Below are 18,952 nucleotides of genomic sequence, written 5' to 3'. Positions count from 1 at the left end.
CGATACTGATCGGAAGAACAATCTCTCCAGGTTTGACAGACGTAGTAAAAAAAGCGACTATCCACCGTAGTTTTGAAACATAATTATAGATGGCGCGGAGATCGATCTTTTGGCTAGTGCATCATGATCACGCTTGTTCCATGTATCGTATGCATCTCATTATGCTACCCTTCCAGCGCCGCTTCTTCCGGCTCGCCGCCAAATATGAACGATATGAACAGAGAGAAGCCTGAGAGAAAAAGTATATTCCAAAAGCCTGTTGCGCGACAGAGGGCGCTGCAAATACGCTCGGCGCTGGGGAGGGGGTCGCAAAAAATGTTGGGCTTTCTAAGTGAAGAAGTATCTTGCTCAGCTTTATCGATAGATGTCACCACATATCCCAGAAGGTCAGCGCCTGGAGCTAGGGGTGACTTTATCTAGTCAGCTTGCGAGGACGAACTCACGACCAACTTACAAGACGGTCGCTAGTTGTTTAGGAGTGCAACTGCACTCTGCTTCCGAATCTCAACGCTGCGTTTAAACACCTCTGGACGTGCATAAAACGAACTCCGTCCAGTTCCGGAACAACTGTTTGGGAAACTCGAGTCTTTCGCAAAGGCAGATGTGTGACACAACGAGTGAAGTCGAAAAAGCGTACTAGTAATACGCCCTTGTTAATAATTGTTCAAAAACTGATTTTAATGTGAAGCAGTGATAAACAAATATATACATATATATATAACAAAATGAAAATCACACAGAAATGTTTTGGAAATATCACAAAAATGTTGGACTTTTACTCCCAGTTCAATCCCTCGCCGCTCTCGATAAAACAGTTCATCGATTTTGGTGAGTCTCTTTTAAACCTCGACCTTATATTTTGCTCGCCTTTCTTCGCGCCCGCGACTTCAGAATTTATCCGTTCATACCCGTATCATTTACCCGTATCATACTATCATCACATTAAATTGTTGTGCATACTTATATTCTGGAGAGTTGTTCTACAATTGTTGGATTATACGTATTGCTATTCCATACGTCGAATCGACTAAAAATACTGTGGATGCAGATAGGTACGTATGGATATATCGGCGCAGGCGTGCAGTAAACTACCATACCTGCATACGTACGTATCTGTATCATAGATTTATACACCCCCACGCTTATCTAGGTCTAAATATTGTGCTTATTCGTACCTATTGCCAAGGCCCAAGTACCAACACTTCACAAAACTCGGCACATTTTGTGCTTCCTAATTTTTAGCCCACAAATTATACAATACAATTGCTTTACACAGTTAATTAATTAGTTGGATACGATCTCGAAACTTGAGTTTTTCTTCCATATTTTAGATACAAGAAATTGAGTTGGTTGTAATTTGGACCAATCGATTTGGCTGCACTAATAACAATTCGCATCTCAAATCATCAGTTACGACCGATCGTTAATTCGCCTGAATCGATCAATCTTTGCAAATGATAGATCATACGATTGGGAACGATCAATCAGTGGAATTTTGAAGGCAGGCAGCTTTAAAATAATTAAAAAAATGACGAGGAAAATAATGACGCATAAAAAAACACCGTACGGAGAAACGAATTGCTACCACTACATCTATGACAGTATTTTTGTCGCATTATGTTGTTATGCGGTATAAGCAACTCAGAATTGAAACGTGACTTGCACTATTTTATTATACGTATGTAAGTTTTCACGCACACCTATGCATGTCAAATTGATGGCAGCAGATGATACCAGGGGCCTTGAATCAGCGAGAATGCACTTCCGTAGGTGTACGTGCATACACTCGCGTATAAGAATATATACGCATGTGCGTTTTGGATAGTAAATTGCGAAATACATAAATTATCATCAGTGATTGCCCGTCGGCAAACGATGTAAACAGATTCCACGAGGAAATCGTCCGTGGATTGATTGTTCGACGCACAATTAATGCAGTCCGTTATTGGGCCAAATAAAAAATAAAATCAGGTTCTACAAAAGGGTGATTTCGTAATGAAAATAAAAAATACTATCAGTGAACACGAATCAAATGGTTTTCTAATTATTCCTACATTTACTTACAAAAGCATGAGATAAGTAGGGTGGTCCTTGTTTCAATGAAAATAAATTGAGAAGTTATAACTTGTATATCAGGCATACGTGCAATCATTCTAAGTATTACGCAACACTTCAAGTTTTACACGTGATGTACTAACATTTTGCATCTATTTACGTCATTTGTCCTAGCGGGGGAAAGGGATTTCGAGGAAAAATATACGTGTGTGCTGAACGTCAATAACATATCGAGTCATTCTCCGTAGAGCGATAAATAATACTTCACACAAATTAAACTGAGAAATTTACACGTACCTACTATTTATACGAACGAAAGTGCTGAGCATCGGCAAGGAAAAATAAAACCAGAACACGCCTGGTAATTCAGAATTGCCGAAAGTACGTCGTCAACGCTGCACGAATACTACTCATTTCCTCGAGACGCAAAATACTTTATATTAATTATACTCGTAAAAGCTGAAAATGAATGCGGAAATAGCTGACGGTTTTTCCACCGTTAACCAAGTCTGTCCATTATACCTATATATGTATGAATGTATGTATTACATAATAATATAGGTATGTGTATGTTTACCTTATACCTGTGCCGGCTGCCCGCTCAGCTAGTCGTTTCCACTACCGTGACCTTGTTAGAGCAGCTATTTGTAGCCATTCCTTGCCCATTGCAATCACGAATATCGCATATTGTACACGTATAAGATACGTACTAATATACTTTGCATCACTTTTATGTTGGACGATGTTTTCAATGTCGACAATATTGAATACTTTATGATAACTTTAACGTTTGAAAAAAACAACCACATCGAAGACGTTAAGAAAATTAAATTTCAATAATAGTAATGCCCATAACAAATTTACACGGAATGTTTTCTTTTGATCATGTGAACTGAATTCGTTGATTTTTCTTTGTACACATGGATTTTTAAAGAATTTTCTCATTATTTTCAAATTTCCGTTTCGAAAGTTTAAAATTTTGAAAAATGCAAGAAAAACGGTGCACTTTTTATACGTTTTCGTAAAAACGCTGTACATTACAATTAACAATAAACAGTTTCCGAGCCGTTGAACGAATAGTTTTATAAATAGAGCATTTACAAAATTTTCTAAAACGTAAATTTCAAAATAATGAGAAAATTCTTTAAAAATTCGTGACACATGACAAAAGATCATTCCCTAAAAATTTTTTAAACTACGTTTTGTTTAAACGGTTTATTGGTAACTTTTGAGCATTAATATTATTCAAATTTAATTTTCTTATCATTTTTATTGCGGTTGATCTTTTTCCGATCTTTATCTTATCATAAAGTATTCAACTTTATGTTGAATTTTTTTATTTTTTGGTTGAGAGTGTGTAGCCAGTACATCCTTAAATATTATTGCATTCCATCGTAACGTCAGCCGTCGACAGCATCCGCTTAACCATTGCAGACAGATAATGCTTTTCTTACTGGGACTTACGTGTTCGTTTGCACGTCACAAACACCTAATTGTAAGAAGAAGCATCTGCACGAGATTATACCTATACAACAACCTTCCTCGTACCCAAGTCTACTTTAACCGGGATAAAAAAAAAACACAATTGCAAAAAAATTCGAGTGAATTTTCAAAAATAAAAAGACATTCTCTGAATCCAACTGGTATTTGGCGTACAGTATATAATATAATAATAGTAGAGGTCAGCTGTGAACTTGAATGAGGTTGGCGAAAAAGTTTATTTTTAAATGTTCGATGGACAAATTAAAACGCTGGCATGAAACCAACATGGTTGCCGTCACGTCACTTTTCACATATAATTTACAATTCCGATCGCACGATGATCATTTCCAACACTTGCCTGTGCAGATTACACACTATATATAGATTTTACGACAAGCAAAATGACAACAAGGATGACATAATCATGATATCACATTCAGATATCACATGAACGTATTAGGGACTGTGTGTGTTGTACATACGTACAACGATACGTTTTGCCTACGTAGCGTGTACAGTTGATTAATCTTCAAGTGTTAAGCACTTCAATGATCTATTACAGCTGTAAACAAAACTTGAAGTTCTTCCATTATAGTAAACTGATACTGTACCGTGCTACGAAATGTTTACCGCCTCATTTTCAAAATGTTAAGATCACGCTACATAACATTTATAATATGCATGAGTTTTGAAAGTGTGCACTAAATATACGGAAATTATAGTTGCATAACAATGGAACTGCCACCGGAACTAACACGTTATCCTTTTTATTTCTACCGTCTTTGCGTGTTTTTTTTCGGTCTCACTCATTCACGCACGTCACCCCGGCAAGTCGTCAAGAAAAGGTGAAGGGGATCGCCGGTCGATGACCTTCCTAGATGAAAGGGAAAAACAAAAATAAAAAATTAAAAATAGGATGGGAAGAGAGGAAACGTAGAATAAGTCGATCCGCCCGTATCGTATATGTATGACTATAATAACGGTAATAAGAACCAATCATGGGGAGCGCACGCAGATCGCGTGTTTTCGACAAGGGACACTCGATTCCATCCCAATTGTAAGTGGGGCGTTTTTTTTCGCGTTGATATAGCTATTGCAGCTTGCAGCGTTGCAGCATTGACGCGAGATCACGCGCACAATTACACTTATTCAGATATATACCTACACCTATAAACGTGTCCCCGTTTACCACAGTCTTAACAGTAGCATACGGCTGCGCGTGAGCCCGGAGCTTGCGTTGGAAATCTTATGATTTTCTGCCTTGTTGAAATCTTCTTTGTTCTGCATTTTTTTTTTTTTTTTCTGACAGGACCAATTACCATGACAATATTTTAAGAATCCCCAAATAACTTGGAATTTTTCATATCACAGAGCCTCCGGCCTGGCTGTATTGTTTGTTATTCACGTAGTCGACAACTGTACAGCTGACGATGGATTAGGAATATTGTCTGCTTCTGCGTTTCAATATAAGTATAAATTTCCGACCAATTTGCGGAAGTGTGTATCCGGTCTATTTGTAAAATATATATGTATATTTGAATAGTAAAGGTATGCTTATATCCAGCGCCGGATTTAACTTGGAGCCGCCTGTAATCCCGAACTTATTTGTCGCCCCCCCCCCCCCCCCCCCTTTCCATTTTGAAAATTGTATTTTATTCTTAGTTTAACGTCATATACTAATTCCAAAAGTTCCTATATTGTTAAACATACACCAAAGATTATAACAAAAATAAAAATAATTATTTTTCCACTAAATGACGATTTTATTAAAGAATAACCTTAGGTGTCCGGTACTGGGGGACTTCCCCCTATACTAGTGTTGCGGTTAAAAAGGCTACTCATGAATTCACTCCCATCCAAAATTCTCCAACGCCACTATCGAAGTTTCACTTCAAAAAATCCATTCTACAAGTTACATATGATTTTGATTTACCAAAAAAATTGAATTTCCAGCGCCCATTTTTGCCGCCCCCAGAAAATGCCGCTCTCGGGCCTATAGGTAAATCCGGCGCTGCTTATATCTCAATGTAACACCGAAAGAAAGATATTCTAGATTTCACATCTCCTGTTGTGGTGAATTCATGAGCAGCACTTTTATTGCAGTTAAATCTACAGTAATTGTAGCCCGATTTACAAGCCCGATAATAAGAATTATAAAACCAATGTAGCAATGCAAGCGTTACAATATGCTTAGGTACAATATGCTTTCACAATTGATGTAGATTTGACTCGAACATTACATTTTTTTCCGTGAAGGAATATCTGTGAAATGTGACATGAGTCAACCGTAGGTGTATTTCCGTACACTGCCGTAGGCAGACAATTAAAAAGTAAAATAGTGAACACACATGGACATTGGAGTCTTGCAATAATGTACAGGTTGAGTTAGTGAAAATTCCAAGAATATAGAAGGACCTTCATTGATCTTTAGACGCAGCCCCGTAACTAATCGGCCGGACCACATTGAAGCAACGTTAATAATACATACTGACGTTGCTGCAGTGAAGTTTCTGTCGTGAGATATGAGCAGCGTATCGCATGGTTAAATATAATTTTCGGAAATTGTTTTTATGGAACCAGCTGGCATTTGAAAAAAGTAATGTGTCAAAACAGACGCAACAGCATTAATAAGTACTAAATATTTGCAGCATTACTAGCATTAGAATCAGAGCGGTCAAGTGTGTCAAATTAGGGTAGTCCTTATCTAGGCTGTTGACGAGTTTTTTCTACCCCATCGCCCAAATCAACTTCAAATAATTCAAAAACAATTGCCCAATTTTTTCAGATTCTTACCTCATCTCTAAGATAGTCCATATTGTGATCGTAGTTTCTTATAGAAATAACGTGGGACAAACTTTTTTTTCCGGTATATATTTTATTGTGAAAGTAATAATAATCCAAAAAATCTGTAACTGGAAGGTTTTAGTGGACATTAGTACTACTATCTCAGGCAATAAAGACGATAGACGCTTCGATCACAAAGCGGACTATCTTAGAGTTGAAGTCAGAATCTGAAAATATGTACCAATTGTTATTGAATTGTTTGAAGTTGATTTGGGGGAGGGGGGGTCGTAAACACCCCAAATAAGGACCACCCTAGTACCGCATGGACGAATTCGTGGACATGCTCTTTAGGTTTAGTTACGCCAATGTCAACATTGATGTTACTTCAATGTGGCTTGCCTATTACTCATCCAAGCTCGTCCTATTTACGAAATTTGTATTTGACTCACGGTGTATAAGCCTTGCGGGTAGTCACATGCTGCTACAGCTAATGAGTTACAATTGACGGTCGCTCTCGCTCACTCTACAATATCATTTTGACCGGATGCATCTGCACTCCCCAGCTTCCCAGCCTCGATTCACCGTCTTTCTTCTTATGCATGGAATCTGGATGTATGCGATAACGTGTCGTTAGAAATTCATCAGTCTCACAATTAGAGGCAATAGCAATACTCAAAATTAGACTGGCATGAATTCATTACACAAGGAAAAAAAATGGGGATAGGAAACGAGACTTGATGCTCAATGCCTGTTGAATCACGATCGAACTTTGGGTACATACAACACGCGTTATGTCACAGTATACCGATGTCAGATGCATACTTGTGTCATGTATTTATATATAATATACGTAATATGTATCCTGATTGTGAGAATGAAAGGATGAAAACATGCCTCAGAAAAAAAAGATCAACAATACGTTTCCCAGTGTGATTGAGTCTCTGTCGGTTGGCCTTTTCAAAACTGGTACAAACAAATACATAATAATTTCTATCTGGGGATTTTTTATGTTGCTGATTCTATTCCCGTACAGTCGACTTTGCGGCACTCTTCGAAAATGCACGTATATAATGACACCATTTTCAGGCCACAAATTCAACCTTCATCAAAGTTACTAAAAAATGACTATATTTAATGACGCCATTTTTTGAGGTCGACATTTTGTATTTCATCATTCTGGTGGTATATTTGGGTAGAGCATCTCAAAAACGGTTGTATACCAGTTGATATGAAAATCGGTTGAAAATTGAGAAGGTTATTCAAATTTTCACATATGCAGAACAGTACCAGAATTGGCACAATTTTTTTTGTGTACACATAATACAATACGATTAATTACATCGACGAAAACCTTATTTTATTTAACTACGATTAATATAATCGCGAATTAATATCAAGGAGGATGAATATATTCTTAATTTGATTGATTTACAATTTTAAATTCACATGACCAACGATACAAAATAATTATCTTTTGATTTACGTACGAGGTTTTCGTTGCGATGAGCCAATTGTTATTACCAACAATAAATCATGAACTTTTTCACGCGAAAAGAATGATTTTCAGACACGACAAAGCACTCCGTTATCATATTATAACCAAATGAGTGATATAGAATGCTATTGCAGGGAAGCCAGTATACATGATGTGAGAAATACGTGACGCAATCGTTGATACTACCGGCCGATAGTATTTCCAAATGATCGGATAAGGTGTCAAGCAAGACCGGTTCTCAGTTTTGCCTGAGCGATACGCCTATCGCTTATTTGTTATTCTGCAACGAGTATTTATGACCTCATTACTGTTTACGTCGACAAATTTTTCTCATACTTATCTACGCGTGTGTGTATCAAAAAAGTAATGATACGGAGAACGTAGTATACGAGTATGTACGTGGCTGCGTTGCACGCGGCTTAATTATATCTACAACGACTGCTCAATGTCACGGCATTCCCACACTATCAAAGCGTTGACTTGTTTTTCAAATAAATTACAATCTAGTGGGGTTAGTATCGTGAAAACAGAGTTGTTTTCTGATAACTCGTCGTGCTCTCATATACACCTTGGAATTGTGATTATCAGCCGACATATAATGGAATTCCAGAATACATCAAAGCGAAGCAATACGCCACATAAATGACCATGAGGTTCATTCTTCGTCATCATAGAGATTTATTTCATACACATATTGCTCGTCTCATTCTCGTACGATTGATAGAACTGGCAATGAAAAATTCTCAACGATGTATCTGATACATTTCATAGGCTAATGAGATTTTACCGTTTCTTCTTGATTTTTCACAGGGCTGAGTGCTTGCGAGAGAAAGTCTTTCATCTTCCTCCGAAAGGAGCTACCCGTCCGACTGGCAAACATCATGAAAGAAATTCATTTACTGCCCGACCATCTACTCCGAATGCCCAGCGTCGGGTTGGTGAATAATTGGTACGCGACGTCGTTCGAAGAAATTATACAGTTTGAAAAGGCTGACATCAACGAAAGCACTCTAGATAAGTGAGTTGAAGAACTTTAGTACTGCTGCTGCAGCTGCATGTGAATATGCACTGCATGGCATGCATACTAATCCTATATACATACACACTGTAAAACATTATATTATCTAAGTATATGTTGCGCAAATGTAAAATATATGGACATATCGTATAACTTTATCAATGGTTTTCAGGTTCTGCCAAGCGCTTGTAAAAATCAGGAACAGGCACATGGACGTAGTACAAACAATGGCTCAAGGGGTTCTAGAGCTTAAAGATTCACACGACGTTGATAATCAAACTGAAAATAGTATTCAGTACTTTTTGGACAGATTTTACATGTCCCGCATTTCGATACGTATGCTCATTAATCAACACAGTAAGTAAATGACCGAGAAATTGACGAAGAAACATGATGATATACGCGAATTAAATTCTTCTTATCGTGTCACAATTCCATTATCTGTATACATCTATACTGAATATTTGCTTATCTGTATATATAAGATATATTTCATTATAACATAATTATAAGTATAATTGCCGTTTTTGTATATTTTAATACTCATTGCTCATTTCACGTCCCACAAAGGTGAAATTACTGTACCCTTGTTAATTCTGAAAAACAAACACTTTACGGGCAGTAATTGTTCCTCCTATTACCACTCCGCTCTTTCATTGTTTTCGTTTTATAGCATTGTTGTTCGGTGGACAGCTAAACGGGCAGAGCAGCAGGCACGTGGGTTGCATTGATCCTGTTTGCGATGTGATCGGAGTTGTTCGTGATGCGTATGAAAATGCCCGGTTTTTATGTGACCAATATTACCTAGCCAGTCCTGAATTAATAGTTAATCAACACAATGGTAAGTTTTAAATATGAAAGTTGACTTACGCTTATGGATATAGCATATGAAATTATTGTAATTTGATGAGCTGCACTGTCAAATATTCGTGTTATTCGACGCACGTGAGAGTTTTCTTAAAACTTGTGTCCATTCTCTCGAATTTCAGAACTAGAGAGAGGAAATGAGGTCCGGATAGTTTATGTGCCAAGTCATCTATATCACATGCTCTTCGAACTGTTTAAAAACAGTATGCGAGCAGTTATGGAGCATCACGGCGACCAGGCTGGAAACTGTCCCCCTGTTTGCGTTACTGTTGTTAGAGGCAAGGAGGACATTTGCGTAAAGGTAATTTCTCAACGAGGGCAAGAATAAAAATAAACATTAGCGTAAATCTGGCACTGACCATAAGGTACATTGGATTGGTAATTTCTTACAGATGTCCGACAGAGGTGGCGGAATTCCACGTTCTCAAACGGATCACCTCTTCAAATACATGTACAGCACCGCGCCCCAACCGAGCAAATCAGATGTTCATACCGTGCCCTTAGCTGGTTATGGATATGGCCTGCCCTTGTCTCGGCTCTACGCCAGATATTTTCATGGTGATTTAGTACTACTCAGTTGCGAGGGCTATGGCACAGACGCGATAATATACCTCAAGGTAATCCATGGAACAAAGAAATATTTATAATAAATTAGCAATGTTTAATCGCCATGTTGTGCTGTACAAATACTAATATTGCTGTCATCACGCCAGGTGGTTTCTGTCGTACAGCAAAGGTGATATTGCTATGCATTTTTCTCTCATCGCGTATTTTCGTTGAATTATAGGCATTGTCCAACGAAGCAAACGAGCTTTTGCCCATTTTCAATAAGACGTCTTCAAAATTCTACAAGACCACCATTCCGACTGGGGACTGGAGCAGTCAAAGTACCGGGGGAATGGCTACTAGACAGTTTTGCGTAAGCCCTGGACACGGCCACAGGTTGCCCCACGGTATGCAGGCCAGTCAATGCTAGCAGCAGGCCGGCTCCGACTGCAATCAAGAATTGATGGATTGACGTATTGTAAGCAAATGGGCCAATTTGGTATTTAACCATCAATATTACAGTGTACGACGTGTCGTTTCATTTTATTTTTATTTATTATTACGGACTTCGAGTATACGCCTTGCTACGAAAGCCAAAAAGACATTGTCTTTCTGGGCCTTATTAGTCTATGTTCCAAGACCTATTGGCTTCAAGATCATAAGAATATAGCAGTTATTTGAATGTGTGACGATTTATTCCGGTGGTGAGGTTCCTCTTCATATAAAACTGTATTCTATATTCAGAATAGTAGGCAGAGCACTGACGTCAATCATATTGATTTAATCGAAGTACAAGACAACTACAGTATTGAGAATGTAGCAATAATTAAATAAAATGTATAATGCGCCGCATCAATCAGCCGAAACATCATACATCAAAATGTCTGCTATATCTCCATGACCTTGACACCAATAACCCTGTAAATATTCACGTTATCTGATAATCCAAATTGCATTGTCAATTGGGATTGTTTTAAATGGTACACTTTCAATATCGCAACGCATTACAATGTTTTTGACCGGAGAGAAGCATATACGAATTTTACATGTAATTGAAATTATATTCATGTCCATAAAAGTAAGAATTGTGCAATTCTAGTAAGTGAACAAATTCATATTCACCTCCAAATTTTAGTAAGAAAAGAAAAAGGAACAATACATCTGTACTCGATATCTTGAGAACCATTATTTTTTACTTTACTCTTACTTCAACAAAACAATTCATGCTCTTTCTTGGTTCCAAGTTTTTAAACATTATTTGAAACTCTCCGTTTGCGTTGTAGCCATTATTCATATTTAATGAATAGGAATCAAGTCTGTTATCATTACAGGACTTTATCTGCAAAAATCACAATAAAGTCCTAAGAGTGAATGTTGGCTACAAATTATGTACAATCTCGATACGACGCGATACGGCACACATGTATAACAAATGTTAAAAAATGATAATACAAAATGCGATCAGTGAAAACCAAATACTTCAACCATCGGCTCACTCTTCATAAGACTGGATTCATGTCATAATTGTTAGGTCTCATGTAACACATATCATGCAATGATTTCAATTCTGAACGCCTGTTTACACAATTTTCTTGAAGTCTCAAGCATGTTTGTTAAACTCAACGCAATATTTCTTTGTAAGACATAAGTATTTACGATTGATTATAACTTGCACATGGAACCTAAACATTTCGGACTATAGTATCAGCCTAGAAGTTTAATCTTCAGCAGTCAGTCTAGTTACGTTTGCATGTAAATGACTAATACACCATGACGTATCGGTGAAGAAAGGAGTTACATGTACTGTGGTATGCTTGGAGCATCTTTATACAAAATGCTATCGGTGAAATACAGTAAGCCGAAAAGAAAGAAAAAAACTTATTCAGAATAAAACGTAACACTGTGATGCAAAGAATGAGTTTTATAAATCATTCATATATGCTATAAGTAACGAGAAAAAAAAACCCCGTTATTGTACAGCACTACATATACATTAGGGTAGTCCTTGTTTAGGGTGTTGACGAATTTTTACCGAAATTCTCCGAAATTCGTCTAGATTGCCTGGTACGATGATGTGTATTTTTTCCCAGATAGTAGCACTAATTCTCACCAAAACCTCGCGGTTACAGATTATTTGGAACATTATGACTCTTGCAATAAAATATATACTAAAAAAAAAGTTTTACCCATGTTAATTTCGATAAGAAACTTCGATCACAATGCAGACTATCTTAAAGTCTATGTAAAAATCTGAAAAAATTAGACGATTGTTTTCGATTTATTTGAAGTTGATTTGGGGGATGGTCTAGCAAAAATTCGTCGACACCCTGAATAAGGATCACCCTTATATACATATATCTGTGGCACTAGCATATTATAGGTATGTCAATAATGTACTCATTGAGGGTAAAAATAGCTCTCAATGGTTGAGTAATGAAAATAGCCGGAATATGTTATATTCCAAGAGTTAAATGAATTAGTCAAACTGCGAACTATGCAATTATCTTGCGCTTGGTGCGTTTTCGCTCGATTTTAGAAAAATATTTTTGTTTGGATCTGATAAATTGCGTTGCATTTAAACGACACTATATTGGTAACTTTGATGAAATACGGAGGAAAATAGGATAAGTAAAATAGGAAGATGAGTATATTGTACGATGAAATGCATACGAAAATAATAGAATCGATAATTGTGTACTATGTTGAATATTCATGTAATATAAATTATATACATACCTATGGTACTAATGTACACAATATAGTAATGAACTGTGTCATTGGGATTTTTTTTTTTGCATGTATTCAGTGAACACGGCAGTGGATGAGATGGTATGTATATTGCAGATTTAAATCAAAGAGTGAAACTTATTTTAGCGAAACTTGTATAGTTTTGTACATAGCATAATCAACTATTACTATTCATGCGATAAAATGATTATAAACTGTAAATAACGCTGCCCTGGTAAAAGAGATGACAAACATGATGATTATACAATGTAAATGTATAGTTTTGCAAAAATGATTAATTTTATGACACCACTATTTGGAGAACATGTAATTTGAGGTAGCGAATATAGTACTAATAACAATCTGAACGTAATGAACAAATTTTCTGCACGCCCAATCAGAGGAATATTGCAAATAATATGCATCGAGTGATGTACTTAGCATTGTGTAATATAATTGCGACAAAGATTAGTTCATTTTATATTTATAATATCATCTAGTGTCCGAAAGGTGTAAGGTGAAGATTATGCAAGACATTCTTGTAAATATATGCATACATGCATACCAGTATGCAACGTGTATATGATGAAATGTAAAATGTTTTATTTTTAGTCGCTTAGTTATAATGGCCTGATAACGTGTAAACGAATGCAAATAATTTGTTCAGAAATAACTATGGATGAAAATTGTTGATGTATTAAAGATGTATTATTATAGAAATCTGTATTGATCCCTCATTTGTGAGTATTGATTCAAATAGCTTTGAATTCATCCTGAAACGTTCCATCAACCAATTCCAACTGTCCCCCAGTTTGGCAGATTCTTCAAATATTTCAAATTTTTTACGAGATGTTTTTAAATATAAGTCGAATTGAATGCAGTTAAAACGAGTGTCACTACAGCGGGTGGTAAAGGAGACTGGTTTGTTACGAAAATCAAGTACTCATACTTAAATCTGAGAATCCCTTTAAGTAATCCAATCGAACAAGTTGAGGCGATTTCCCTTTTTAAGACTGCACTATGAGTCTGAGAGACTCGTTTCAAAAGATCCTTGCTATATCAATACAACATTTTTCATTTTTTTTTCAATATATTTATTATTAATATTATTATTATCGTCCTGATTCGTCCGTATTATATTATATAACACATGGTTTCCAAATTACAGTTATTGAATTGGGAAAATATTTGACAGTGTAGTCAATAATTCATTACAAAATAAGTTTTTATCTATTTACATGCCCGGCCTTAAAGTGTGTGCTCTATACACTAGATGTAAGAAAATAAGAAATTTGCGTAGATCACAAATAAGCAATGACAACAATTAGATTAATTGTAAGTCATGGGTGAAAGGAAATTTGTTGTTCCAATGCATTGTCTCACCCCAACCCTGAGCCTATACGTTATGTCTATGTAAAAAAAAGAAGCAAAAAGTCTCGAGCAAATATCATATTATAAGCAATACAGCTATGAGCAGCAGATATAAATATTGAAGTTGATATCCACGCTCACATGATTTCAATTTATTCATCAAAATGTGTTTCTTTCACCAAAATGTTGAATTTCTTATGTTTAAGTGAAACGTTTTCCACCAAACTTATCGCAAAACGAATTTTCACATCATAGCACTACGAATTATTAGTTTGGTCAATGAAGAAATCAATTTAATGTGAATGACATTCAATTTTACTGAATGCCTCACAAAGATGTAGTTTTACTTAGGAGGAAACAAGGCGTTTTAATGTACATTTATGTACATTGATACTTTTTATATTCCGATTACTTAGTGCTGTAATAATATTATTTGTTTTACGGTTAGATCCTGATCAAAAAGTAATTAAATCCGACTAGTAGAATACGTTTGAAATTGGAAATGATTAATAAGCAGAAGTCACAATGATTTACATGAAAATAACAACTTCGAGGTGAAGTTAAAAAACGAGGAGATTCACGACTACGATATTAGTTTAATTTTATCCAAGTTTACGCCAAAGGTGCCGCGACTTATTTAAAACAGATTCTATAATTGCAAACAATCGGAGAATATTAATGAAAAAGAATCTCTATTTAATAATCGTTCACTTCCGTTTAATTTTGTATACGTAGGCTTGTTAAAAAAATGTCAATTTATTTGAACAGCCTATGCAGGGTTAAAAACCAAGTCTAATACGGCTAAGAACAATAATTGGCAACAAATCAAATGGAAAATTAAGAATGCAAAATAAGAAAATTAATACTTATTTAATATGATCGCGTGCTGAGATCCATGATATTTCATTTCAATACAACTGCCACTAATTGTAAATTAGAGTAATCACTGTCACGTAAATCGTATGGCAAAATCTGGTATTAAACGTAAAATGAAAGGCTCACTGAACACTATTTCACGTTTCTCGTGGGGGAAAACAGTCCCGGACATATTTCAGCAGAATTGAATCAGACTAATAGTTAAACATGCCAGGCGTTACATCGAATTTAGCACCATCCTGTATACACGATTGATGTTCATATTTATGTAGCTATACTATTTATATGTATACGGCAGTGATTGTATATTCTACGTTTAGTCATTAGAGGGATTTCTTAATTATAGAATTATTATAGCACTGTTCAAGATCACAATTTATATTTAATACAACGTCGAAGAATAAACCGAATGATTATTGCCCTGTGAACTAAGAGGATCGAAAAATTCTAAATATTTTCTTAGGTTTAATCACAGTAGTTAATCGAAATAGCTCATTTTTCAGTTTCGTTATTTTTCTTAAATATTATATTGATAGTTTATTCGTCGATTCTTCACACCACAATGTTGATGCATTGAATGTCAATTTGCTGCTGTACAGGGTTCCAAACTCAACTAACGCATTAAATTAATATATCGTCTCATTTGGAAACAAGTTGGTACACTGACTTATCACACCACCCACCATTACTCATCTATCTACGCCAAACTGTCAGCTGCGTCTCCGAGTAAATATAATTGTTTGGAAGTAACGAAATATTGGTGAAAATGAATTTTATAGGTAAATTCGGAAATATGCGAGTCAACTTTCAAATTTAAAAAATTGATTTATACACATTTCCACAAGTGTCATTTTTAACTAAATCAATAACACATAGGGTGTTTATTTTTGCTAATACAGTATTCCCTTCTATGCAAACTGTAGGTGATATTTGCAAAATACACTAATACAAGCCTTGTGAGAATAAAGATGTAACTAAGGTATTAGTAAACTATGAGAGCACCAGCAGCACTCTTGTGATTATCCAATTCGTCAATGCAGATTAGTTATATTGTTGTATTATGCTTACCCAAAAATCAATTGCGTTAATAGATATATGTGTATCATATCATATGTGTGTGTGTGTATGTGTGTGTGTCATTATGCTGTACGTATAATATGACTTTGTATGCGGGTGTGAAGATATATGCATGTTTATTCAAAATATTAGTAATATTAATCTAGAAACTACTATGCAAATATTTATTTATCATATATACTCTACAATATATTCATCACAGTGCTAAAGACACAAAATTGTGTAATGTTAATTTATAGGTAAGTATATTATTTATATATATATATATATGTTCACTATGTATAATATATTATGATATACTACATGTATATCATAATAGGCAGGGAGTTGTAGGAGAACCAATTGTCGATAAGAACATTACGATCAATTCTAAAAGGTGTTATGCAAGAAACAGTATTATTATATTACAGTATAGGTGGGCTTTGAGAGAAAGTCAAATCATAAATTGAGCAAATTGAATAGGGTGTGTAATATTATTTAGATGAGAAAAAAAGGTGCATATAAATTCAGGGTACATTTTATTTGTACTCATAGCGTAACGATAAAAGGTTCTCCTTCCGTGTCGCATCAACTATATTTATATCACTTCTTTTATTTATGGGAAAGGATGGCGCTGGTTATAACAGTTGCGTCCCACTTCCAACTTTCATTACTTTACACGAGTTTAGGTATATGTATTTACAACAAAGTATTCACACAAATTGATTTTTATAACGAAGCCTCATTTTGCATGTCTATGAACAGTCCCTTAAATTGATTCTGATACATTCAAGGATACTAGAGTCGTTTGCTATACCGGTTAAACAAGCTGTAGCAGACTACACTTGCGATATGAATGTATAGAAATCAATTCAGAGGTGATGTATATGCAAACAGCAATGGGGCACGAATTGATAATGGCTGTTGGTAAACCTCTTTACTAGAGAACGTGGGCAATTTGAATTAAAAATGTCGAAGCCACGGATTCGGACATATTTCAAGCAAATTTTAGCTCCTTGCGCTTCATGTTAGCTTAGAGTCGATATATGTATATTCTTTCATTAATTTAACGCCAAATTACTGGCAAGAATATTAAAAAGCTTCACATTTCTCACGGAATCGATCGATCTTGCATATTGGATACACGCGGTAAGTGTTATTGATACAGACGAACAACCTTGTTTTCTTACTACCTGCCATAAAAACAATTAATAATAATGGAAAAAAGTGTATCGAACTTCTTACTTTCACACAGATCTTTTCTTCTCGAGCCTGTGAAAATTTATGTGCCGAAGTGAGAATTTACTGTTGATTACCTGCCGTACAACCAAAGGCGCCAGTCCGATACCGTGTATCTAGGACCTGCTAAGAATTTTCAGGAAATTGCCGTATTGCGTTGGTTGAGATCGTTTCTAATGGATCACATACTAATTTTTTATTTATTTTGTCATATATCATAACTCGACAGCTTGAGAATCGTTTTAAATGTAATTTCTCTCATTCAGAGAGGCTTCTTTCATTAGTCACCAGCTTCTGATGTTCAATATTCAAACATCGCTTTTTTGAGAGACGGACGCGATCGTTACACGTATTCAGCGATGGTTTTCTTAATTAATAAAATCAAGTTCGACCCGGTTGAAACTTTAGATTAATTTACTCAATTTTTCCAACCTCGTGCCTTACAAGACTGAACGGCTGACGGCAAATAGTAACTAACAAGCTGGCAACATCTTCATCCAATCCATATGGTTCAGCATCTTGGTGAAAATTTTGGATTTGTTGGTCCGTGTACAAAGCTTCTCAGTTCTTTAGGTGGCTCAGCACCGAAATCAGATGCGGTATCGACGTCAGATTTGCGACAAATTATCATACGGATGTCCGTATGTAAATAAATCCGTCCTGACTTACCCGACATGAACCTGTGAAAAGATTGCGGTGTGGCAAAAATTTTGCAGGAAAAAATTAGCAACTATGTAAACAATTACTAGGGTTACCAATTGAAGCAATACCTGAGGTGTATAAGGTAACGGAGCGTTTTGTCTCTTAACGTTCGCTGGCGAAGAAAGGTATGAGATCGTGAAGGCATGTCGGACAAGTCGTACATAACAACAAACATTTTCACAACCGTTCCCAAAGGATTCAAAAGAGTTACTTGAATTGTCCCGCTGCGTGGCACTTGATATCCCTTCTTCCCGAGATTAATGTGAGCCTGAAAGTAAAGGGTGAAAATTGAACCCTCCTGGACAAAACTTTTAAAATTATATGACGCGTAATCTATAACACACACGTAAGCGTCATTGCAATGGCAACTCTGTCAACAGGAACGAGGCTTACAAGATATGGCGTTGAAACTTTGTCATTGTCTCCAAGAGTGTAGAAGAAAACAGTAACGGGAAGCTTTCGGTGCTTCGGGCAAAAAGAGCCGCTAGCACCGAGCTCGGCGGTGAATCCATGGACCGTGGAAACTGGCTCTAATCTCCCGTTCAAGGCAGACTCTTCAAAACTACCGAGAAGCGCGTGACTGTGCGGTAATCCTCGAGTCGTTGTGCGGCGTTTTGATATCTCTTCACCTTCAAGAGTGTTTTCAGCCTCTCTATCTCCTTCTTCCAGAGACACCGCTCCTGGACTTGGTGGAGTGTTCAACTCAAATAGCGCGCTGAGTCAAATATTAAAAT

General features: G+C 36.1%; 2 protein-coding genes and 1 long non-coding RNA gene across 4 annotated transcripts in view; 1 reads left to right on the top strand and 2 right to left on the bottom strand.

The window, feature by feature from the left end:
* Positions 1-380: 380 nt before the first annotated feature.
* LOC107223787 (pyruvate dehydrogenase (acetyl-transferring) kinase, mitochondrial) lies at positions 381-13,711 on the top strand. The gene is made up of 7 exons (XM_015663590.2): positions 381-828; positions 8,627-8,834; positions 9,007-9,191; positions 9,508-9,675; positions 9,824-10,002; positions 10,094-10,318; positions 10,489-13,711. The coding sequence occupies exons 1-7, from the start codon at positions 726-728 to the stop codon at positions 10,675-10,677; spliced, it is 1,257 nt and encodes a 418-aa protein (XP_015519076.1). The 5' UTR covers positions 381-725; the 3' UTR covers positions 10,678-13,711.
* On the bottom strand, positions 3,755-7,993 carry LOC107223788. Its single transcript, XR_001525659.2, has 3 exons — positions 7,809-7,993; positions 6,771-6,927; positions 3,755-4,411 (listed from the first exon to the last, which is right to left on the bottom strand). It is a non-coding gene; the product is annotated as an uncharacterized LOC107223788 (long non-coding RNA).
* The window catches only part of LOC107223785 (protein FAM214A), a 27,948-nt gene continuing 22,042 nt past the window's right edge, over positions 13,047-18,952 (bottom strand). For both annotated transcript variants that reach the window (XM_015663589.2, XM_046734819.1), the window contains 3 exons: positions 18,612-18,933; positions 18,287-18,486; positions 13,047-18,196 (listed from right to left, as the gene is read on the bottom strand). In XM_015663589.2, the coding sequence (XP_015519075.1) occupies positions 18,028-18,196; positions 18,287-18,486; positions 18,612-18,933 (691 nt within the window). In that variant the 3' untranslated portion in view covers positions 13,047-18,027. The remainder of the gene's footprint in view (positions 18,197-18,286; positions 18,487-18,611; positions 18,934-18,952) is intronic.

Source organism: Neodiprion lecontei, chromosome 3 (assembly GCF_021901455.1).
Source record: "Neodiprion lecontei isolate iyNeoLeco1 chromosome 3, iyNeoLeco1.1, whole genome shotgun sequence".
Lineage (NCBI taxonomy): Eukaryota > Metazoa > Arthropoda > Insecta > Hymenoptera > Diprionidae > Neodiprion > Neodiprion lecontei.
The sequence above is the reverse complement of the archived record's forward strand: the minus strand, read 5'-3'. Positions and strand labels throughout refer to the sequence as shown.

Bases quoted from the DNA above. Each gene is read 5' to 3' on its own strand.
- LOC107223787 (XM_015663590.2), top strand. From the start codon at position 726: ATGAAAATCACACAGAAATGTTTTGGAAATATCACAAAAATGTTGGAC. The intron at 829-8,626 runs GTGAGTCTCTTT...GATTTTTCACAG, and splicing joins AAAACAGTTCATCGATTTTG to GGCTGAGTGCTTGCGAGAGA. The intron at 10,003-10,093 runs GTAATTTCTCAA...AATTTCTTACAG, and splicing joins AGGAGGACATTTGCGTAAAG to ATGTCCGACAGAGGTGGCGG.